This window comes from Dreissena polymorpha, chromosome 9 (assembly GCF_020536995.1).
Source record: "Dreissena polymorpha isolate Duluth1 chromosome 9, UMN_Dpol_1.0, whole genome shotgun sequence".
Classification (NCBI taxonomy): Eukaryota; Metazoa; Mollusca; class Bivalvia; order Myida; family Dreissenidae; genus Dreissena; species Dreissena polymorpha.
Window position 1 is genome coordinate 10,889,213 of NC_068363.1, and position 26,004 is coordinate 10,915,216.

Here is a 26,004-nt window from a genome sequence, read left to right on the forward strand (position 1 = left end):
TTATTTTACCAGAATCTCATTTGTTTAACACGCACACATAATTTAATTTGTAGTGTTTTAACATTAAAACTCGATACAATTTTATGTTTACATATATCTGAATTGCTTGCAAAATGTACCTTGTAAACATTCCAAAGAAATAGAAAAGGTCATATTTAACTCTATAAATCCACTGTTTGGATTTTCTCCCTTGAAAAGGATAGTTTTGTATGATCTAAGATCTATAAATAAACATGTTTATTTTACCATAATACATATTGCACCATCAAATTAATGTTTAAACGTCATTTTAACGTTAATGTTAAGAAAAATTTCATTTAAACTCTTATTTCTTTCCAAATACTCATTTAATATAAATGTCCTGTATATACTTCTGTACAGTGGAAAATTACCTCCCTTTAATGACCCCATATACGGCCCTCGTACATACGCATGCGCCTATACAAAAATATTTTGTTTACATCGCTTGTAGATGACAAACCCAGGATGTATCAGTAAAATTATTTATAAAATATTTCGTAATATTTAGAAAGTTATTAAATAAAACCCCTAAAATTCGTCCGACAAATACTCGCTGACCAGTATGATTTTCAGTTTCCTAAGACAAAAATATTGTTGCAGCTGTATTTGTTACTAATGTTTTAGAAATATTGAGATAGCTGTATTATTTACTTATGAGTTGCGCTCTGAGAAAAGGGGGTTTAATCCTTTCAGTGCGGGAACCGAATTTTGACGGCCTTTGCAAACAGTTTGGATCCAGATGAGACGCCACAGAACGTGGCGTCTCATCAGGATCCAAACTGTTTGCTATTCTGATAGTATTCTTTGAAAAAAATCGAAGAAAATGCTTATTTTAGAAATTCAGCATACGACATTTTAGCAGAAGACAAATTTCCCAGCATTCAAAGGGTTAATGCTAATGCGTAAAGTGTTATCCAAGATTAGTTTTTTGCAGTTGCATAAGCTAATCAGGGATGACACTTTCCGCTTTTATGGAATTTTTAATTTAAAGGAAGTCTCTTCTTAGCAAAAATAAGGTTTATGCAGAAATTAAAATCCATGATTAGCCAGTGCAGACTGCACGGGCTAATCTTGGACAAACTTGATGCTGTTGCAATAAACCCCCTTTTCTTGATTGCAGAAAAATAGTGCGAGTGGGTATAGCCCAGGTGATTGCCATAGCAGCCAAGCATGATCTGCCCACAAATGCCTGGCCTCAGCTGTTTGTTTTCATCTCTGAAAATGTCAAGAGTGATGTGGGAGCACAGAGAGAGGTAGGCAGTTATGTTGAATGTTTAACACCAGTTTCTTCATATAGCCTTTTAAAGTTCCACATTCCTGTGTTATTACTAAGATAAACCTTACAGCATGGCAATAATGGAGTTGCTTTGAATTACCAGGAATGAATCCCTGATATTCGGCTTACAGCCACAAATACTTAAACTAGGGATGTCTACGGATGCCAGAATTCATATGCCGATATCCATATGGGATATCTGGATACAACACGCATAACCATATAGATGCAAATGTAGGCAATATTGGCCGAAATGTGCAGTTATATTTGTATATTCTTTTAGCAATATATTGTAAGTGTTTATGCGATAAATAGCTCCTTATGAATTTATTATTATCAAATAACATAAGTTCACAAGGAAACTACTGTTGAAGTACTAGGGTTTCGGCAACATAACAATATGCAACATCGGGTGATGGCTACTATTAGCATATGAATATTTTCAACACAGCATGCAACCCATGCGAAAGAAAAAAAATGCGCCGGACATGAGGTCCGATGACTTTTAAAATTTACGAGACCTCACGTGATTTTTACCAGAAGTTGTTCTTCTTTAACCAAACAATAGAAAAACCATATAGTTTAGTTTTATGACATTCACAATGTTTGACAAGTCTAAACACAATAAAATAACAACTTAATTAAAACCTGTACTTTGAAAACATATGGCTAAACTTTTAATTAAAAGTGAAAAAAGCTGTGTGATTTTTTTTTAGACATTACAAGTTATTTTAAACAGCAATATAAAAATATAAAACACTAATACTCTCAGAACTGCAGATCATCATTTATTTAAAGTGGAGTAACCTAACGTTTGCATTTTGTTGAAATATTCCTTGTTGGGTGTTTATTTTTTAACCAAAACAAAGTTGTTGATTGTTTTGTCGGACACGAGGAGTCTTAAGTGAAAATGTCTATATACAACCTGCTTAAAACCAGAACAGCCTGTGACCAACTCGCAGTCTGTTCAGGCTTCATGCTGTTTGATGCTTATCAGTATCTTATGGTTGGAAATGAAGCTATTCTCACTTGAATCTCTAAAGAAAAGTCTTTGATATAAATGGATTTTTTTAGGGCACTACAAATTGGCCATAATGCATTTCTAAGCAGTCAAGGGTTAAACGGGCGTGTTTTGTGACACTGTCGGCACTTTTGTTCAAGCTTGAAATGCACCTCCTGTTTCTTGTTGTATAATTAATTGTTTGTGCCATCATTCGTACAACAAATTATTACATCCTTCAGACTTAAAGGTAACCCAGACCTTAAACAGAATTATCTTGTCACAAGTCAGCACTCTTGTTCCAGCTTGGCATGTACCTGCTGTACTCTGTTGCCTCGTCGGCCGCCGAGCAGCTGAAGCCCCACCTGGCGGACATTGCTGCCCTGATCTCCATGGTGCTGGCCGGGGATCAGACCAACCTGGCGCCATTCTACGCCGTCAAGACGCTTTCTGAGGTCGTGTTCTTCGTGGGGGACGATGCCTTGAAGCCTGTCCAGCAGGTGGTTCCGCAGATCCTGGAGGTCATTAAGAACCTCATCAGATTGGATCAGGTGGGGTACTCTTTTTCTTCTACTCAGTGTTACCAGCAGCTTTAAGAATATTAGCCTCATTCTGGGAAAACTGGGCTTAATGCATGAGCGTTAAGTGTTGCCCTATATAAGCCTGTGCAGTTCAGAAAATCCCGAAGAATTACCAGACTATCAGGTGAGCAGGTCATAAGGTTGCGATTGATATGGTGTCTGCCTAGCCACCGGGCAGTCAGGGTTGTGATTGCTATGGTGTCTGCCTAGCCACCTGGCAGTCAGGGTTGCGATTGCTATGGTGTCTGCCTAGCCACCTGGCGGTCAGCGTTGTGATTGCTATGGTGTCTGCCTAGCAACCTGGCGGTCAGGGTTGCGATTGCTATGGTGTCTGCCTAGCCACCGGGCGGTCAGGGTTGCGATTGCTATTGTGTCTGCCTAGCCACCGGGCGGTCAGGGTTGCGATTGCTATGGTGTCTGCCTAGCCACCTGGCGGTCAGGGTTGTGATTGCTATGGTGTCTGCCTAGCCACCTGGCGGTCAGGGTTGCGATTGCTATGGTGTCTGCCTAGCCACCGGGCAGTCAGGGTTGCGATTGCTATGGTGTCTGCCTAGCCACCTGGCGGTCAGGGTTGCGATTGCTATGGTGTCTGCCTAGCCACCTGGCGGTCAGGGTTGCGATTGTTATGGTGTCTGCCTAGCCACCGGGCGGTCAGGGTTGCGATTGCTATGGTGTCTGCCTTACCACCGGGCGGTCAGGGTTGCGATTGCTATAATGTCTGCCTAGCCACCTGGCGGTCAGGGTTGCGATTGCTATGGTGTCTGCCTAGCCACCTGGCGGTCAGGGTTGCGATTGCTATGGTGTCTGCCTAGCCACCTTGCAGTCAGGGTTGCGATTGCTATGGTGTCTGCCTAGCCACCTGGCGGTCAGGGTTGCGATTGATATGGTGTCTGCCTAGCCACCGGGCTTTCAAGGTTGTGATTGCCTTTGTGTCTGCCTAGCCACTGGTTGTTCAAGGTTGTAATTGATATGGGCTCTGCCTAGCCACCTGGTGGTCAAGGTTGCGATGCATTGATATTGTGTCTGCCTAGCCATCGGGCGGTCAAGACTGCGATTTAATATTTGGATAGTTTATGGCCCCTTTTTAGCTCATCTATTTTTTGAAAAAAAATTATGAGCTATTGTCATCACCTTGGCGTCGGCGTCGGCGTTGGCGTTGGCGTTGGCGTCGGCGTCCGGTTAAGTTTTGCGTTTAGGTCCACTTTTCTCAGAAAGTATCAATGCTATTGCATTCAAACTTGGTACACTTACTTACTATCATGAGGGGACTAGGCAGGCAAAGTTAGATAACTCTGGCGTGCATTTTGACAGAATTATGTGCCCTTTTTATACTTAAAAAATTGCAAATTTTGGTTAAGTTTTGCGTTTAGTTCCACTTTTCTCAGTAAGTATCAATGCTATTGCATTCAAACTTGGTACACTTACTTACTATCATGAGGGGACTGGGCAGGCAAAGTTAGATAACTCTGGCATGCATTTTGACAGAATTATGTGCCCTTTTTATACTTAGAAAATTGACAATTTTGGTTAAGTTTTGTGTTTAGGTCCATTTTATTCCTTAAGCATCAAAGCTATTGCTTTCATACTTGCAACACTTACTAACTATCATAAGGGGACTGTGCAGGCAAAGTAATGTAACTCTGACTGGCATTTTGACAGAATTATGTGCCCTTTTTATACTTAGAAAATTGAAAATTTGATTAAGTTTTGTGTTTAGGTCCACTTTATTCCTACAGTATCAAAGCTATTGCTTTCATACTTGCAAGATTTATGAACTATCATAAGGGGACGGTGCAGGCAAAGTTATGTAACTCTGACTGGCATTTGGACGGAATTATGGGCCCTTTATACTTAGAAAATTGAAAATTTGGTTAAGATTTATGTTTTGGTCACTTTACCCCTAAAGTATCATAGATATTGCTTTCATACTTGGAACACTCACAAACTATCATAAGGGTACAGTAAAAGGACAAGTTGCATAACTCTGGTTGTCATTGTTACGGAATTATGGCCCTTTTTTGACTTAGTAACTTTTAATATATGGTTAAATTTTGTGTTTCGATCCACTCGAAGTATCAAGGCTATTGCTTTCAAACTTCAAATACTTACATGCTATCATGAGGTTACTGTACCTGGCAACTTGAATTTTACTTTGACCTTTGAATGACCTTGACTCTCAAGGTCAAATTATTAAATTTTGCTAAAATTGCCATAACTTCTTTATTTATGATTAGATTTGATTGATACTTTGATGAAACTACTCTTACCTGACATACCACAATAGACTTCACCCAAACCATCCCCCGTGCCCTCCCCCCCCCCTCCCCCCCCTCCCCCCCCCCCTAATTTTTTTTTTTTTTTTTTTTTTTTTTTATAAGATCATCTCACAAATGACCACCACACCCTCACACTATACCCCCACCCCACCCCCCCCACCCCGCCCCCAATTTTTTTTTTGATTTTTTTTTTTTTTTTTTTTTTTTTAAGATCATCTCACAAATTATCACCACACCCTCACACTATACCCCCCCCCCCCCCCCCCCCCCCCCGATTTTTTTATTTTTATTTTTTTTTTTTTCGCTTTTTTGGAAGATAATGTAATAAATGTCCACAACCCCACACTATACACCCCTCTTCACTCCACTCCTCCCTCCTTTGTGATTGAAAATGAGAGTCCCTTCACCTTTAAAAAGAAAATAGATGAGCGGTCTGCACCCGCAAGGCGGTGCTCTTGTTAAAATGGTCTCATTAACCGAGGCTGTGGTTATTCATAATTGTATGTTCCGATAAACTTTTTTTTCTAGGAGAAGGCCTGTGAGGCATTCGAGGTGTTTGATGAAATGTTGGAATGTGAAGTGGTCATGATAGCTCCCCATCTCAAGTCCGCCATCATGTTCTGTCTAGAGGTGAGTTACAGTTCATAGTTAGCCCTTTCCCACTCAGAAGCAAAGTGAAAATCGCTTTTATCAAACAGCATAAAACCAGAACAGCTTGCGAGTAACTCGCAGTCTGTTCAGGGTTTATGCTGTTTGCTGCTCATCAGTATCATAGGGTTGAAAATGAAGCCTTCAAAACTTGAATTTAGTTAGAAATGTCTTTTATTAAATTTAAATGAAAGGGACTACAAATGTGTCAAAATACGCATCTAAGTGGTAAAAGGTTAGTTTACATAGTAAGTTTACATACAGACAAGGCTTGGGGTTGGCACTTTGAAAAGTGGTGTGATTGTGTTTATATCTTCCCATTTCAGACCTACCACTGTACTTTGTCGAAAGGCTGATAGAATTAAAGGGTGTTTGGATGTGTAGGTGTCATATTGAAAAGTGGGGTTAAAAGTTGGTCAGAGAAAAAGGGGAATCCTCATAAAGTTGCAAAATGAATAAGGGCATGATTTATCATTTATTACACATGATTTTAAGTAAATCATGAGGGTGGCATTTTGGTAGAATCAAACACCAAAAATAAATTATCTGAAAGCGTTTCTGAATTTGTTCAGAAACGCTTTCAGATACCTTATTTTCGAAGTTGAGTCTACCAAAATGACATACAGATCAAGTTTTAGTTTTGTTCTGATCTATTGATTTTTTACTTAACAAATTGGCTTAACAATTTGTTCTAAAATAGCTGCTGTGCAGTAGGTGGCATTTTGTTTCACAAACACAGCTCTTGCTTTAATGATCCACCTGTATTTAGATTGTGTTTCACAAACACAGCTCTTGCTTTAATGATCCACCTGTATTTAGATTGTGTTTCACAAACACAGCTCTTGCTTTAATGATCCACCTGTATTTAGATTGCAGCAAACAAGAGCCTGGATGATAGTATTCGAGTGAAGGCAATGTCATTCATCTGCTCCTTGACACGACTCCGAAAGAAGGTAGACACCTTTTAAGCTTATTATTTTATATGGGCTGTGCTCTGTGAAAAAGGGGTTTAATGCATGTGCGTAAAGTGCCATCCCAGATTAGCCTGTGTAGTCTGCACAGGCTAATCAGGGGCGACATTTTCTGCCTTAACTGGATTTTTGCTAAAAAGAGACTTTCCATAAACGAAAAATACCATAACAACGAAAAGTGTCTTTCCTGATTATCCTGTGTGGACTGCACTCATCTGGGACGGCACTTTACGCTCATGCATTAAACCCTTTTTTCAAATAGCATGGCTCATATTTACTTACTATGAAAGAATGATAAGATCTATTGTTGTTGTTTTACTACATATTTCTTGTGGGTTTTTTTCTCAAAAGAATACACATGTCATACTTTAAATTAAAGATCATGAACTATTAACTACAGATCTGAAAGAAGTTTTGGACTTGTTCAATAATTGTGAAAGTAATGGCCCTGTGACATTTTTAATGGTATTATTTTCTGCTAGGTTCCATCTCTATTCTTGGGACACCAAGTACTTATTCTAAATGGTTACGAGTGTCAAACGCCTTAAGCTTTTGATAAAATAAAAAGGAGTTTAACCCTTTCCCACTCAGAAGTAAAGTGAAAATGTCTCTGTGCAAACAGCATAAAACCAGAACAGCCTGTGAGTAACTCGCAGTCTGTTCTGGTTTTATACTGTTTGCTGCTCACCAGTATCTTAGAGTTGGCAATGAAGCCTTTAAAACTTTAAAACTTGAATGTATTAAGAAAGGTCTTAAATTAAATGTAACTTTGTAAGGAACTGCAAATGCGTCTTAAAACGTCTCTAAGTGGTAAAGGGTTATTTTGAATTAAATATGTTGTTTGTCAACTACACACAAGTGTCATTTCAGCAAATCCTGAAGAACCAGCTGGTGCAGCCAATCCTGGATGTGATGTTGCCAGTGATGTGTGAGCCATCTGGGGAGGAAGAGGAGGAGGAAGAAGAGGAAGATGATGTGGAGAGTCAGAAACCTTCCCAGCTTGCATCACAGGTAGTTTTTTCAGTGATAAAATTAGCATTTGACCTCCATTAGTCGCGTATCCCAAACAAACAGTCTTTATTTATGTGCATTTGCTGTTCAATTGACAATAAGTTGAATCCAGCTCGAGATTTTATCCTTAAACATATGATTGAGCGAAACAAAATATCCCTAATTTTGGTAATTGTATTCCCAAAATGGTAAAAAAAAGGCCTGCATTATGAATGGTAGTCGAAATATGCTTAATCCATTATTGTATTTGATGTGAAATATTGGTTCAAGTGTGAGTTCTCATAGCTTATATGGTTGATTTTATGGCAGTAACATTTTGAAGCATTTATATACACTAATACAAGTAATAGTTTAAGAAAATAAACTCTCTCAGTTAAACAAAACTAAGAAAAGATGCAAATTGATGTTTCAAATTTCCTTTTGTGACAACAATGTGATTATTTTACTTTTCAGGTTTTGGATACAATGTCAATGCATTTGCCACCAGAAAAAATCATACCAAAAGTGGTAAGTCAACATTAATATACCTGTAATACTATAATTTTGCCTTAAAAAAAAAATATGCAGGGTAGTGTGGGTGAGGCTTGTTGGAATAAGTCTGTTGTTTCTCATTGAATTTGGATGAACTTTGGAGTGTGGGCGAGGCTTGTTGGAATAAGTCTGTTGTTTCTCATTGAATTTGGATGAACTTTGGAAAACAGCTTAATGCCTTGAAGTTATTTTTGGAAAATTGAGGTTGTTTTTTTTAATTCCCTGAAAAAGTGGTTTCAGACTTTATTTAACCAATGGAAATACTCACAAATATACAACTCATTTTGGTATATATGTGTACAATAAAACAAATTTAGTAAATACACCCTAAGTATGCACATAAAAGTATGATAGAGATGTAAATAGTATCATGGGGCACTTTTGTATTTGTTGGAACAAGTACTGAATATATCAATATGAACACCACACTCTGTAAGATATGATACGTAACATAAATAAAAAGTATATTTAAAATTATGTTTTGAAAGTTATGATGAATGCAGGTGTGTAAAGTGTCGTCCCAGATTTGCTTCTGTGCATTCAATAGGCTGATTTGGGCCGTACTTCACCCACATGCAATAAGCCTGGTTTACCCAGGTCACCACTGTTATTTGTGAATGCTTTGACTCTTGTCTTCATACAGATGGCCATGGTTGAGCCAGCGTTGGTAGATGGTCAGCCAGAGAGACGGAAGGCTGCGTACATAGCCCTGGCGGTCATAGTGGAGGGCTGTGCAGACTACATCGCCAACAAGTAATCTCACAACTTGGTCTTGTATTGTTTTACCTCACGATATCTCACGGTTCATAGAAAATGGAAGGGATAGCTCATTTGGTAGACACAGAGTAAAACACATACATAAAGAGTACAATTTGTACGCAAACATAACTAAGTCTGCACACAACAGTTTAGTTCCATCATGTCTAAGGTTAAGAGACCCAGAGCCTTTTGGATTTTGTTTTTGTGTCAGTTTTACAACTTTCAGTATAGAATTTAATAATCATATTCTGTGAAATAGTCAGGGGTTTTTTCTGCCTATTTTGGGAAAAGGAGTCTTTATTGGGAATTTTTTATCAACAAAATTGTCCATTTTGGGTATTTTTGTTCGATGAAAAAGCTCATTTTGGAAAAACGTGAATTTATCATGCTTAAATAAGTCAGAGGTTTAACAAATAATTTGTTTTTATTTGTTATTTTGACATTTAATGCAGGTTAGCATCAGATGAGTCAGTTTGGTTTGTGTGAATGTGCTGTGAAATGGGGAGCACAGCAGGTTCATGGTGCTGAATCCTTGCTCAACCACAGCAGTGGTTGTTGGTATGATACACATCAGCTGGACGAGTTGGAACATTTATAATCTCATAATCATAAGCAGGGATCATATTTTTTTTGGTTTTGTCGGTCCTAGACCAATTGGGGTCATGAAAGACCGATTGAAAATCCCAAACAGTCGGTCCAATTCTGTTTGCTAAAATTCCCATTTCATGAAATCGATCACAGTGAACATGCTAACACACCCTAATTACATTATTATCTCGATTAGGTGTGATAAACCATTCGCTGCAGTCTCTAAACCGGTCCGGACCAGTTTATTGCACGTCGGCCGACTAGTATCAGAGTATGCCCAAGCAGCGAAGATTCGCGCGGTTGTGTATTAGTCATGCGTGAATAACCCCGTGTCAATATCAATCGATAATTTCACTAGCTTATACCTTGCACACTAATCGGACCGTAATGTGTACTCGTCCACGATAAAATCGTTGACAGTTACTTCGGAGATGAAAACCTCAATGTTATCCTCGTGGATATTGTGCATTTCATGCATGATACAGTAAACTTTCATATAAACAAAGAAGAAAATCGGATATTCTGCAATAATTGTGGGCGGACCTTATACACTGAAAGCACGCGCTGTAACTAAACAAAACATATGATACATTTTCCACCAGCGTAATAATACGGCAATAAATGAATGAAAGTCGCGGATCTGATCGACAGAACAGCCGAAAGTTATTTTTATGGGCGGAACGTTACATAAAATAGTATACAAGAAAAATAATATACATTGTATCAATTTTTAGTAAAAATCATGTAAGAATTGAAACAATTTGTGTACTTTATTGTTTGTTGTTGAATAATCCACGACCGGAAGTTAAGATGCGTGGTTTCAAATCACTCGTGCTTTGCACTCCTGATTTAATCCCTACGCATCTTAACTATCGGCCGTGGGTTAATCGACAATAAACTATAACGTACACCAACCTACGCACAGACATTTATTCGGTTCAGTGCGTGTTTGTAAGCTATTATCGAGTCGAAAACGATTTAAAACATTGGTATAGACTTACACAGATTTATAATATTGACAACGATGAAAAAAGTCAGAAAAAATAGCAGATGAAACAACAATGAAATAGAAAGTGATAAAACCAATTGGGAAAATTTGTATGTTGCGTTTTATAAAAAAGTGCCTAAGGCAATTAAATTTGTACATTTATTATACCACCTTCACGAATGGCAAAATCAATAGTATATATTTAACGTAATTTGTCATGATTTCGGATGAACATTTTCGGACACTTTTTCCCTTAAATCCAGACCGATTGATGTTGCGGGAAAATATGATCCCTGATCATAAGTCATAAGACACTTCTTTCAAATTTTTTTTTATTTTTTTTTATTTTTTATTTTTTTGGACATTGTGGAAATTGGGAATTTTTGTTATAATTTTGGTTTTGGGATCAGGTCCGTTTGCATTGGGAATGCAGACAGTGCTGAAAAAAACCTGATAGTAAACTCAGGACATATTTGAATTGTTTTAAGGGTTGAAAAAAAAAAGTATAATAAAATTTAGCACAAATCATTTTGCCTTAATTTGTTTATCAATAGAATGCAATTTGATAAATATCAGCCTTTAAAATGTTGTGGAAAATGTCTGAGGATTGTAAATGGTAAACCAATTAGGGAGCGTGCTTTTGTGATATGGTACGTGTTTTTGATTGGCTGCAGGTACCTACATGCAGTGCTGCAGTGCGTGTGTAAAGGGTTGAGTGATCCAGAACCTCTGGTACGCAACAGCGCACTCTTTGCCATGGGCCAGTTCTCAGAGCATCTTCAGGTATCCATAGTTACCTAAATATGTTGTTATGTAACAGCTGATAGTTTTGAGTAAGGAATTTACCAGCTGATGGTTTTGAGTAAAGATTTTAGTTGACACATTATGGATATATATTTTAATGTTACAATATAAAGGCAGGTGTTTCTATAATCATGTTTTTAATGTCATTCAAAATACAGAAATGTGGTGTAATCTATATTTGTCTTCTAGTAAATTACTGGTATTGGTTGTGTTAAGACTTAAGACATTTACAAGGAGGTCTGTCCACCTTCCAGCTGATTTTTAACCAGGTTTTCCGAAGGAAAAAGTTGGTTATTAGATTGGCGAATGTCGGGTGGGCGGGCGGGCAGACGGGCGGGCGGGCAGGCGGGCGGAACAAGCTTGTCCTGGCCATAACTATGTCGTTCATTGTGAGATTTTAAAATCATTTGGCACATTTGTTCACCATCATTGGACGGTGTGTAGCGCGAAAGAATTATGTCGATGTTTTTAAGGTCAAGGTCACACTTTGAGTTCAAAGGTAGAAAATGGCATTAAATGAGCTTGTCCTGGCCATAACTAGGGCGTTCATGGTGAGATTTTAAAATCATTTGGCACATTTGTTCACCATCGTTGGACGGTGTGTCCGGCAAAAGAATTATGTTGATATTTCCAAGGTTTTGTAACAATTTTGTCCCTTGTCTTCCTTTTAACTCTTTACCACATAGATATTCATTTTCACCCATTTGTAGTCCCTTAAAAAGTTTCATTTAATTTAAGACCTTTTTTACTTGATTGAAGGCTTTATCTCCAATCCTTAGATATTGATGAGCAGCACACAGCATAAAACCTGAACAAACTGTGAGTTACACGCAGGCTGTTCTGGTTTTTTGCTGTTTGCTCATAACGGGTGGCCTTTTTCACTTAGCTTCTATGTCGGAAAAGGTCAACATGATAAAATTGTTTTAAAAAATAGTAACATGTATTTAAAAAAAAAAGTTAGGGTAAATGCTGTAAAATGGGTAAAGGATTTTAGCCACCGAGAAGAATATGCACTTATGACATTCAATGAGGGCTATGCCTTTCATCCACAATATATTTCTTCCCAATATAAACTTTCTTTACTTGCTGATTTGCATTGTACCCCTGATACCAGTTTGTGGTGACAGTGCAGTGACCCTTTAATGTGGTGATCAACACTTTGATGCACACTGATTTGTCAGCCTACAGAAAAGATTGTAGTGTAGATGAAGATATTTTATGATGGCTCTATGCTCTTGGTTAAATACCCCATGGAGGTGCCAGACATTCATTTAACTAGTTTTGATGTGGAAAATGCCCAAAAGCCTTTCCCGATCGGAAGCGATGTAAAAAAGCTACATGCAACCAGTATAAAACCAGAATATCCTGTGAGTCACTCGCAGTCCGTGTAGGTTTCAGCTGTGTGCTTCTGATCAGAATCGAAGAGTTGGATATGAAGCCTTCAAAAATCAAATCTAGTAAGAAAGGTCTTAAATTGAATTTGATTCTCTAAATAGCTGCTAATGTGTCAAAGTGTGAGAGGTAAAGGGTTAAATACAAAGGAGTCCCATTGTGGGAAAAGGTGGCTAAATGAATGTGTGTAAAGTGTGGTCCCTGATAAGCCCCTGTATTCTGCCCTGGCTAATCAAGAAAGACACTTCTCTCTGTTATGGATTTTTTGTTTTTAAGTCTAGGTGGACAGTGTCGTCCCTGATTAGCCTGTGCAGACTGCAACACTACGCACATGCATTAAATCCCATTTTCCAGATTGAGGCTCATATTTTATGATGGCTCTTTACTTTTCCTAGAATATGTAATGGAGGGGCCATACATTCATAAAACTTGTTCTGAGGAGGAAAACACTTTAACCCATTGCATGCTGGGAAATTTGTCGTCTGCTAAAATGTTGTCTGCTGATTTTCTAAAATTAGCATTTTCTTTGATTTTTAGCTCATCTATTTTTTGAAAAAAAATTATGAGCTATTGTCATCACCTTGGCGTCGGCGTCTGCGTCGGCGTTGGCGTCCGGTTAAGTTTTGCGTTTAGGTCCACTTTTCTCAGAAAGTATCAATGCTATTGCATTCAAACTTGGTACACTTACTTACTATCATGAGGGGACTGGGCAGGCAAAGTTAGATAACTCTGGCATGCATTTTGACTGAATTATGTGCCCTTTTTATACTTAGAAAATTGAAAATTTTGGTTAAGTTTTGCGTTTAGGTCCACTTTTTTCAGAAAGTATCAATGCTATTGCATTCAAACTTGGTACACTTACTTACTATCATGAGGGGACTGAGCAGGCAAAGTTAGATAACTCTGGCGTGCATTTTGACAGAATTATGTGCCCTTTTTATACTTAGAAAATTGAAAATTTTGGTTAAGTTTTGTGTTAAGGTCCATTTTATTCCTTAAGTATCAAAGCTATTGCTTTCATACTTGCAACACTTACTAACTACCGTAAGGGGACTGTGCAGGCAAAGTTATGTAACTCTGACTGGCATTTGGACGGAATTAAGGGCCCTTTATACTTAGAAAATTGAAAGTTTGGTTAAGTTTTGTGTTTTGGTCCACTTTACCCCTAAAGTATCATAGATATTGCTTTCATACTTGGAACACTCGCAAACTATCAAAAGGGTACAGTAAAAGGACAAGTTGCATAACTCTGGATGTCATTTTTACGGAATTATGGCCCTTTTTTGACTTAGTAACTTTGAATATATGGTTAAATTTTGTGTTTCTATCCACTTTACTTCTTAAGTATCAAGGCTATTGCTTTCAAACTTCAAATACTTTCATGCTATCATGAGGTTACTGTACCTGGCAAGTTGAATTTTACCTTGACCTTTGATTGACCTTGACTCTCAAGGTCAAATTATTAAATTTCTCTAAAATTGCCATAACTTCTTTATTTATGATTAGATTTGATTGATACTTTGACAAAACTACTCTTACCTGACATACCACAATAGACTCCACCCAAACAATCGCCCGTGCCCCCCCCCCCAACCCCCCCCCCCCACCAATTTTTTTTTTTTTTTTTTTTTTTTTTAAGATCATCTCACAAATGACCACCACACCCTCACACTATACCCCCCCCCCCCACCCCACCCCCTCCTCAATTTTTTTTGTAAACGGTTAAAAAACAAAACTATTTATTTTGATTATTTTATGTTTGAAATACCGTCCAACCATCGCACCCAAGAATCCCCCCCCCCCACCCCCCATCCCCCCCACCCGAATCCCCCCCCCCCTATTTTTTTTTATTTTTTTTTTAAGATCATCTCACAAATTACCCCCACACCCTCACACTATACCCCCCCACCTCACCCCCCCCCCCCAATTTTTTTTATGAAACGGTTAAAAAACACAAATATTTATTTTTATTATTTTATGTTTGAAATACCGTCCAACCATCGCACCCAAGAATCCCCCCCCCCCCCAATTTTTTTTTCCTTTTTTTCGCATTTTTGGAAGAAAATGTAATAAATGTCCACACCCCCACACAATGCACCGCTCTTCACTCCACCCCTCCCTCCTTTGTAATTGAAAATGAGAGTCCCTTCACCTTTAAAAAGAAAATAGATGAGCGGTCTGCACCTGCAAGGCGGTGCTCTTGTTTTACTATAAGAATAGCAAACAGTTTGGATCCAAAGTGTTTGTAAAGGCCTTCAAAATTCGGTTTGGAAGAGCTAATGCATGATCTCTCTGCAGCCTGACATCAGCAAGTATGCGTCCGAGGTGCTCCCGCTGCTGTTCCAGTACCTGCTGCAGGTGAGCCAAGACGCCGACCGCAACCCGCGCGGGCTGACGCGCAGCTACTACGCGCTGGAGATGTTCTGTCAGAACCTGGGCAAGGACATTGAGCCCTACCTTCCAAAACTCATGGAACACCTGCTCACGGTTCTCAAGACGTCTGTGGGGCTTCGACCCAAGGAGCTTGCCATCAGTGCTATTGGAGCCACAGGTGATTGTCCACCTTGTTAATTAGCCAAAAATAGAGGTATCACAGAATTCTGTATATTTTGGGAAAACGCTATAATCTTGGCGTACACAATATCTGCTACAACCCAAGGAGCTGGCGATTGGAGCCACACGTGATTGTCTGCCCTGTTGATTGGCTCTTAATAGATGTATCTTAGAATTTGCTAGATTTTGGAAAAATCCACTAGTCTGGGGTTGCAAAATAGGTGGACGCATTTGAAATCTTTCAAAATCACATAATCACAAGTTGTAATAACAGCTGGATGGGAACAAATACTAAAAATTATATTTGAATATTCATTCTTCATTTTTCAATTATATTTGAATATTCGATTTTTATGCGGTAGGGTAGCATAAAGCAGTTGAACTCTCAGTCAGTCGGTCTGTCTGTCCGTCCAAAAACTTTAACATTGGCTATGCATTTTGCAATATTGAAGATAGAAAAGGGAGATAATTTCTAAACCTGCCAAATTATATAATGAAATTTTATTTCAAAGCGGCCCAATAGGGGGCATTGTGTTTCTGTCAAACACATCTCTTGTTGAACATTAGATTTAAATGCCTGAACTTACGAACGTCAGATGTAAAGCATTGCTCCTATTTGGCACAAAACCACTATAACCTTAAATGCAGCTTTTATTTAGGGGATAGAGTAAGCATTTTTGAAAATGATAGTTGATTATTATATTCTTCGAGTTTCACTTAATTCGTTAATTTTCAAAATATATAAGATATTTAACACCTTTGAAAACTGCCAGATTAATCCAAGAAAGACATCACCCCTCTGCTGATTTTCACCCGTGTTCCAGTTATCATTTCATTAATTTATGGCAGCTATTATCAAAACAATAACTGTTACAGTCGTCTGCACTGGAAAAATTAAATGAGACTTTGCACAAAAATGCATTTCCAATATAAATTTGGATTTGAATACTCGACCGATTTTCTAATATCTTTTTATCCAGTTTTTTGGCATTCCAGGATTAACGGCCAGAAATCAGGCCAATTAACCTAGAGACAGATATCAATCACAAAGCTTTTTGGTTGTTTTAAATTTGTTTGCCATAAATTGATTTGAAGATGCATGCAAATCTTAATCACCTGAAATGCTTGCCCTTAATGGATCTACTCTTCTATCCTTGATTGACTAGTATATGCGTAGGGGTCTCTGAAATAGAGAATAAAGCGTATTTCTTCGCTTTAATTTTTACAAAGGACTTTTATGGCAAACCAATGGAGAGCTTATGACGCAATAAAACATTGGTTTGTGTCAAGTACCGAAAATGTGGAGTAAAATCAATTTACCACAGTTGGCATGTGACTGTTGCAGTGGGTATTTTTGTAATATTTAAATAATGCCATGCTATCTCTGCCTACTTCATTACTAGAACGCATATGTCATTTGGTTGGTTGAGCTCTATCTCTGCTATCTCTGCCTACTTCATTACTAAAACGCATATGTCATTTGGTTGGTTGAGCGGCATTTCAAAAGAAACCAATGAGAAAATAGGGGTGAGTTTGGTGAATGTGACAAGTTGATGATTGACAGGTCTCGAAATGGTTTCACCTTATTAATGTGTCACCATCAACACACAATAAATGCTTCTTGCTTTTTTTCAGAGAACTTCATTAGGATTAATTGTTGTATGACAGTGTATTGTTAACCCTTTGCATGCTGGGAAATTTGTCATCTGCTAAAATGTTATCTGCTGAATTTCTAAAATAAGCCTTTTCTTTGATTTTTTTTTTCAAAGAATACTATCAGAATAGCAAACAGTTTGGATCCTGATGAGACGCCACGTTCTGTGGCGTATCATAAAGATCCAAACTGTCTGCAAAGGCCTTCAAAATTCGGTTCCTGCATTAAAAGGGTTAACGATCCATATGTGTAATATCAATAGTTTAGTGGGGGTATATTGTAGTCATATTTACTTTCTATCAGTCTTTTTTTGGGACTGGCTAAATGTTATTAGTTTCAGTTGCTAACTAATCCACATTTCTTAAGTTCTTGAATTTAAAATCTAAATATGGCAACCTTTTTTTGTAGGACACAATCCTCAAGCTCCGTGACCCACTTATTTGTGAGTTACATGCCCTTATATAAATCCAGCCATTGTCTATTGAACAAAAGGTTTAGATTAATCTTTTCAAGCTTTCATTTGTTGTTTGGTTTCATAACAAAGAAAAAAATTAAGTAAAGCATTTAATCATGCTTAAAGTTTTTTAAATATGATTTTTTATAGCAAGTGCTGCAGAGAAGTTGATCTGCCCATATTTTGAAGAAATTATCAACCAGTTCCGCTGTTACCTAGCAACAACAGATGGAGATGAAGACATGTTTAAGCTACAGATACAGGCCATTGGTGAGTCCTTAGTTCAAGTTGTGAAAGAATTATCATTCCAGAAACCTACCAATATAGTTCATTGATAGTTTTTTAACCATATTCAGTTGTACTTTATTAGCTTTTTAACCAGGTTTTCCGAAGGAAATAACTGGTTATTAGATTGGCGAATGTCGGCGGTCGGGCTGGTGGGCAGAACAAGCTTGTCTGGGCCATAACTTTGTAGTTCATTGTAAGATTTTAAAATCATTTGGCACATTTGTTCACCATCATTAGACGGTGTGTCGCGCGAAAGAATTACGTCGATATCTCCAAGGTCAAGGTCACACTTTGAGTTCAAAGGTAAAAAATGGCCATAAGTGAGCTTGTCCGGGCCATAACTATGTCATTCATTGTGAGATTTTAAAATCATTTGGCACATTTGTTCACCATTATGGGACGGTGTGTCCCACTTAAGAATCATGTCAATATCTCCAATGTCAAGGTCGCCACGACTAAAAATAGATTTATTTTGAAACAAACTTACAAAGGGGGTTAATTTTGTTTGTTCATTTCAAAAGTTCAGTTTGAGTTGTCTCCCTTTATCAGATTTTTTTTTCATTTGTTCACCATCATTAGACGGTGTGTTGCGCAAAAGAATAACGTCGATATCTCCAAGGTCACACTTTGAGTTCAAAGGTAAAAAATGGCCATAAATGAGCTTGTCCGGGCCATAACTATGTCATTCATTGTGAGATTTTAAAATCATTTGGCACATTTGTTCACCATCATGGGACGGTGTGTCGCACGAAAGAATCACATCAATATCTCCAATGTCAAGGTCGCCACGACTAAAAATAGATTTATTTTGAAACAAACTTACAAAGGGGGTTAATTTTGTTTGTTCATTTCAAAAGATCAGTTTGAGTTGTCTACCTTTATCAGATTTTTTTTTTCACAATAAAAACCTGGTTTTGTGACAATTTTGTCCCTTTTATGTATTTGTATGGAAGTTATTTGTGTACTATACTAAACTTCATTTTTTAGCCGGATTTTTTTAGAAAAAATCTCGGCTTATAGATTGATGTTGTCGGGCGGGCGGGGGGGGCGGGCGGGCGGGCGGGGTGGCGGCGTGCTCGAAAATGTTAAAGTTCTTATTTCATGGTATAACTTTGGTATGCTTGGACCTAGAGTCTTCAAACTTGACATGAAGGTTGGCCAGGATTAACAAATGACCACTGGTCATTTCAAGGTCATTCATTTGAAGGTCAAGGTCACTGTGACCTTCAATATAAAAAATGTTAAAGTTGTTATAACTTTGGTATGCTTGGACCTAGAGTCTTGAAACTTGACATGAAGGTTGGCCATAACTAGTTAGTAACCACTGGTCATTTCAAGGTCATTCATTTGAAGGTCAAGGTCACTGTGACCTTGAATGTAAAAATGTTAAAGTTCTTATTTCATGGTATAACTTTGGTATGCTTGGACCTAGAGTCTTCAAACTTGACATGAAGGTTGGCCAGGATTAACAGATGACCACTGGTCATTTCAAGGTCATTCATTTGAAGGTGAAGGTCACTGTGACATTCAATATAAAAATGTTAAAGTTGTTATAACTTTGGTATGCTTGGACCTAGAGTCTTGAAACTTGACATGAAGGTTGGCCAGAACTAGTAAGTAACCACTGGACATTTCAAGGTCATTCATTTGAAGGTCAAGGTCACTGTGACCTTGAATGTAAAAATGTTAAAGTTGTTATAACTTTGGTATGCTTGGACCTAGAGTCTTGAAACTTGACATGAAGGTTGGCCAGAACTAGTAAGTAACCACTGGACATTTCAAGGTCATTCATTTGAAGGTCAAGGTCACTGTGACCTTGAATGTAAAAATGTTAAAGTTCTTATTTCATGTTATAACTTTGGTATGCTTGTACCTAGAGTCTTCAAACTTGAAATAAAGATTGGCCAGTACTAGAAGATGACCACTGGTCATTTCAATGTCATTCATTTGAAGGTCAAGGTCACTGTGACCTTAAATGTTAAAATGTTAAAATTGTTATAACTTTGGTATGCTTGGACATAGAGTCTTCAAACTTGACATGAAGGTTTGCAAGCACACTTAGATGACCACTGGTCATTTCAAGGTCATTCATTCTAAGGTCAAGGTCACTGTGACCTTGAATGTAAAAATGTTAAAGTTCTTATAACTTTGGTAGGTAAAAATGTTAAAGTTCTTATTCCATGTTATAACTTTGGTATGCTTGTACCTAGAGTCTTCAAACTTGACATAAAGGTTGGCCAGTACTAGAAGATCACCACTGCTCATTTCAATGTCATTCATTTGAAGGTCAAGGTCACTGTGACCTTCAATGTTAAAATGTTAAAATTGTTATATGCATTCAAAACATAACACAAGGTTTGCTCATGCCTTGAAAAGTACTTACATTTCATTTTGACCTTTGAACAATATTTCAGTAATTTAAGTATTGCATTGACAAAAACACGAAAGGTACTTTCCTGTCATTTAAATCAAAAATCCGTCTTCAATGCGGTCATCTCCGACCGCGGAACTCTTGTTTAATGTTCCCTTAGTTCTGTGTGTCCCAACGACCGTATGAAAATTCCTTTCTCATTAATGCATGCCATATATAGATGGATTTTGAAGTTACTTGGTGCAAATGAAAATCATCATAAGAAGTGTTTAGTGTAGCATCTGTCACCTTGCCTCAAAGGTCAAGATCATACTTACAGGTCAAAGTTCAAATTTTGCCATAAATCAGCTTGTCTGGGCAGTAACTTTGTCATTATCATAGTATTTAGCTCACCTGATTGCTCAGGTGAGCTTTTGTGACCGGTCTTTGTCTGTCTCCCGTCCGTCCATCGTCCACATTTGGTTTGTAAACACTCTAGAGGCCACATTTATTGTCGGATCTTCATGAAACTTGGTCAGAAGCTTTGTCCCAATGAAATCTTGGTCCAGTTCGAAACTGGGTTGTGCCAGGCCAAAAACTAGGTCACTAGGTCAAAAAAAAGAAGAAACTTGTAAACACTGTAGAAGTCACATTTCATGCCCAATCTTCATTTAACTTTGTCAAAATGTTTGTCTTAATGATATGTTGGTTGTGTTCAAAAGTGGTTCCGGTCCGTTGAAAAACATGGCCGCCAGTGGGCGGGGCAGTTTTCCTTATTTGGCTATAGAGAAACCTTGTAAACACTCTAGAAGTCACAATTTTTGCCCAATCATCATGAAAGTTGGTCAAAACATTGGTTTTATTGATATCTCTGACGAGTACAAAAATGGTTTAGATTGGTGAAAAAACATGGCTGCCAGTGGGTGGGGCATTTTTTTTATATGTATATTAGTGAAAACATGTGAACACTCTAGAAGTCACATTTTTGGCCCAATTTTCATGAAATTTGGTCAGAACATTTGTTTCCTTGATATGAGAGCTGAGTTTGAAAATGGGTCTGGTCAGTTGAATAACATTTTTTGCCCAATCATCATGAAACTTGGTGAAAAGATTGGTTTTTATACGCCCGTCTATGACGGGACGTATTATGGTATACCCCGCGTCCGTCTGTCCGTGCGTCCGTCCGTCCGTCCGTCCGTCCGTCTGTTAATGTCGTACGCTACGTCAAATATCCTTTGACAGATTTTCTTCAAATTTTAACACAATCTTAATATTGATAAACCCTGATCCCCTTTCGTTTTTGACGGAATTCTGAATTGTCGTTCCAGAGTTATGGGACTTTGTTCGTCAAAATTTCGTGATTTCATTGAATGTCCTACTGTAGCTCAAATATCCTTCGATGGATTTTTTTCAAATTTCAACACAATCTTAATATTGATAAACCCTGATCCCCTTTCGTTTTTGACGGAATTCTGAATTGTCGTTCCAGAGTTATGGGACTTTGTTCGTCAAAATTTCGTGATTTCCATGCTCATGTACTTATAAAATAAACCATGTATTCAAATACAAATAAACTGAAGTAAAAAATGATTCAAAGGGTTATTTATTACCTTACTACTTCATTGGCGAACGACGGGCGTATCATGCGCTCATGGCGCAGCTTTTATTATATATATCACATAATTAATGCCATAATTACTGCCCTTAGATTGTCCAAATTTTCATTATAGTATACAAAATCCTTGTAAACACTCTAGAGGTTACAATTTTGTTTCAGATTTTATGAATCTTGGTCATAATGTTTGGTAAGGGGGGTCACCTCAAAATAAGGGTAACCAGGTCAAATCTTACAAAAACAAAATCACTCCGTATGCCAGAGTTTTGGTTCAATAATGATGAAACTTGACCACAATGTTTGTCTGGACAATATCTAGGTCAAGTTTGACGTTTGGTAAAGATTGAATGAACCAACTCCTCTCAGGTTAGCGAACTAGGGCCATCTTGGCCCTCTTGATTCTAAATAACTTACATTATGAGATGAAGTGTGCAAACATTTTGCTAATTTATTTTACCTTTTGCACTTCAAAGTGACTGCCTCCTGAACACTTCAAACAGGTGAAAAACATTAAGGTGATATATATTGATCGTTTATGCCAAGTGACAGCTTAACTCAGGTTATCGCTTATACAGTTTGGACAGAGTGGGGCTTGTTAGGCAAGCATCATTTTTGACGATGCTGCAAAGCATCGTCTAAGTTATCATATCATGAAAAAATGCTTCACAATGGCAACCTATGTAAAAGACCGAGCCAATCCGATTGAGATAGCTCGATTTTTCTAATCGGCATACCTCGCTGATTATCATTGATAAAGGTATAGGAAGCTCAGCTATAAATAGGGCAGCATATTCTGGGAAAAGATTTAATAATAGTTTGAAAACGTTAATTTTAAATCAGTTATATTCAATCCATTATATGTTTATCGATCAATGAAATAACTATGCATTTTCTGTATTGTGTTTGACATTTGTCGTGATTCAGTAAATAAATTGCGAATCAAAACGTGTATAATTAACTTTCAACGCGATCATGAGTGTAAAGAAAAGGAATTATTTCGAACCTGCCATTTGTAAACATTGTAGCGACTATGGTATATAAACAGCATAATAGCCGTATCATATCTGTGATACTCGCTCTTCTGCATGCTTTCTCATTTTGCATATTTAATAAACTTTTCAAACATAAATTACAGAGCCACATCAGTGCACATACTATGTTTGACAATTCATTCGTTTGTTGGATATTGTTTGCTGTTTTAAAAACATATTAGGTCATATCGCGTAGATTTAGTTAACCTTACCATGTGTTCATGGGCGAACTCACGTATTCAAGTGGTCTTACGACTATGTGCTCATACCCACTTTCGATCATGAAATTATTGCCGTATATATACTTAACGAACAAACATGCCTAAGCTTATTGAATTAGAGAAAAAGAACAATAATCAAAAGAGAAAAAGTACATGTTCATGCACAAGGGATTGTGAAATCACGTCCGTACACATAGCATCATTAACTTAGGAAAGAAAACAACAAAATATAAAGTTTGGTTTGATATACATGTGAAATTAAAGAGCATGGTGTAAGTAAAGAGCATGTCAAGTTTTGAATTTATATGCTGAAACGTAATGTTATAACCCACAAACGTTTTACTGTAACAGACAGTTTTTTAAGATAAGTGGTACAGAAAATACACGTCGAATACCTTTTTAAAGATATTTCTTGTTATATTTGATCGAGAATGTAACCCGCCTCCCAGTTTCGCTGAAAGGATCAAGTTCCCCACGGGTACTACTTCTCCGTACCCCCAATTTTTTTTTCGTACCCTACATTTTTTGTACCCGATTTTTTTAGTACCCAATTTTTTTTCGTACCCAAATTTGTGCTCGTAACCAAATTTTTTATCGTACCCAATTTGTTTCCTACCAAATTTTTTTTCGTAACCAAATCTTTTTACGTACTTAATTTTTTTTGGCATAATTTTTGTACCCAAAATTTTCGTACCCATTTTTTTCCTACCCAAAATTTTCGTACCCACATACACAATTGTGGTGATGTAGATAAACTAAATAGATGCTTTTATATCAATCCTCTTCAAAAGCATCGTCACACCAGTACTGTCAGTACTTTGATTTAAACAAAAAAGGCGTGGGAAAGGATGTTGGAAAATATGGTCATAATTTTGTTTTCTCAAATATTTATTGTGTCACCGGACATGATAATATAATTGACTAATAATTACCTTCAATCATAACTGACATTTAGTCAAGAATACAAACTTCGATTTTGGGGAATTATTGGTGATATTGGCTGTTTTGGACATACCTGGAAGATTTTCATCAAATAAACGGTGTATAATCATAGATAGGCGCTTCCTGCTGGCAACCACAACGACATATTTGTGCATTGGTTGATCTTTTATGCATTTGCATAGTGTTATTCAATACACTTTTAAATAAGGACCGAAAACTCTTTTTTCAAGTACCTGTGGCATCAACCGGCAAATACTGTTTAAAAGCTCTTGAGCGAAATTCTAAATTTCTAATTCTAATTCGTATTTTTTTTAGTTGGACCTTTTTTTAACATGTTGAAAAATTTGTGATTAGAATATTGTCGAGCATGACTGTTTTTCAAAATGTTAACAAATCTGGAAGGATTAGCCAAGTGTTTCTCAAACTATTGGGTTTGAAATCAGGATTTTGGGGTATTTTTGCATGTTAGGCAACTGAGAACGATTCCGTTACAAATTTGTTGATGATAGACAAACTTGTACATAAATTTGTGTTATGTAGCTAATTTTATCAAAATTTCATGATGAATGAAAGCTAATGCTATGCTTGTTTGGCTTGTAAAAATCAAATGGCATACACTCGAATATGAATCATTACTAGTGTTAACTAAAATATGTCCATCATAACAAATCATAACACAGTTTAAAGAAAAATGGCATTATGTAAAAATTGGAATAACTTAATTTTTATTTTATTTTTTAAACTTTTAATTCTAATACAAAGATAATGATTTACATGAATATACCGTCTGCATAAGAATTGTAATTTGTTAAAAGATTATAACAATGAAAATGTTTATCAAGATATATTTCAAAAACAATTGTGTGTTTGTCTTTATAAAAAACACACCATATCCTTACAAAACTGTAAAAATGTGGCAAAAGGCAAAATATGCCCCTACTTTGGAAAATAAGGCCTTCTTGCAAAAACCTGTTAATAGGGTTAACATGCAACATTTGTTAGATGTGTAAGATTCTCATAAAAAGTTCATTTAGCCACATTTAAGTGAACAGGTAGTATATGGTAATTAAAGTTTAAATTAAAAAATTATTAGTTTAAGTGAACAGGTAGTATGGTAATTATAGTTTAAAAGTTAAAATATTAGATTATTTGCATATGAAGTTTTCTAACTGTGAAAAATCACATATATGTATTAACCAACTATGTTAAAGGGTGTACATAAAAGTGCAAACATTTGTATTTTGTTTCATATATCATAAAAGTAACAGTAACCTTGGTCAAAGTATATCTGTTAGAGCATGAGAAATATGAGATATATGCTCTATGGAAAATGAGAGATATAATGTACATATTTAATGTATTAAGTTTTAACCAGGAGAATGCAGAATATTATTATAATTATTGTATAATAACAAATGTTATAAAATGTATACACATTATACATGTAAATATGGTTCATTTGACCTCAAGATGTTTTATAAGGACAAAGTTTCTTTTATTTGCTTTTACACATGCCTCTCTGTCCAAATCAATTTATTTAAACTTTCTGTTCCACTTAATTTTCACAGGGTTTACTCTGCCATTCGCCAAATAAGCCATAACCTAGAAATTTACTAATAGGGCTGTTGAAAATTTTATTTGGCTTCAACTTTTCCTTCATAAAAACCCTAAATTAATCAAGATAAGTAGAATTTTGCGAAAGCAAGTCAAATTTGGCAGCAGAGAATTTTTAGCCAGGTAATGCCCTGTTTTATGCAGTTATTTATTCCTACAGCATTTTGAATTGTAAAAATGCTCTATTTCTTGTCTAAAACGTTGGTCACAGAACCCATAAATTAACGGGTTAGCCATGTTGTTTATATACACGCACCATAAAAATGTGTTGTAGGCTACTTTCCCAGAAAATGTCATGTTTGGATACCAATGTTCATTTGTGTAGTATACCAGTCGAAGAATCAGGTATGGTATGTAACTCAAAAGAAAGAAAAGTGTGATCAGAAAAAGCATGAAGGTTGTTCGTTTTGTCCTGTTGAATTTGCTTACAGATCTT

General features: G+C 36.9%; 1 protein-coding gene across 1 annotated transcript in view; it reads left to right on the forward strand.

Moving 5' to 3' along the window:
- The window catches only part of LOC127844931 (importin-4-like), a 65,592-nt gene that overhangs the window by 20,648 nt on the left and 18,940 nt on the right, over positions 1–26,004 (forward strand). The window contains exons 5-14 of the mRNA XM_052375493.1: positions 1,142–1,274; positions 2,603–2,848; positions 5,683–5,784; positions 6,672–6,755; positions 7,644–7,784; positions 8,238–8,291; positions 8,959–9,068; positions 11,325–11,433; positions 15,145–15,397; positions 17,658–17,777. Coding sequence (XP_052231453.1) covers positions 1,142–1,274; positions 2,603–2,848; positions 5,683–5,784; positions 6,672–6,755; positions 7,644–7,784; positions 8,238–8,291; positions 8,959–9,068; positions 11,325–11,433; positions 15,145–15,397; positions 17,658–17,777 — 1,352 coding nt within the window. The remainder of the gene's footprint in view (positions 1–1,141; positions 1,275–2,602; positions 2,849–5,682; positions 5,785–6,671; positions 6,756–7,643; positions 7,785–8,237; positions 8,292–8,958; positions 9,069–11,324; positions 11,434–15,144; positions 15,398–17,657; positions 17,778–26,004) is intronic.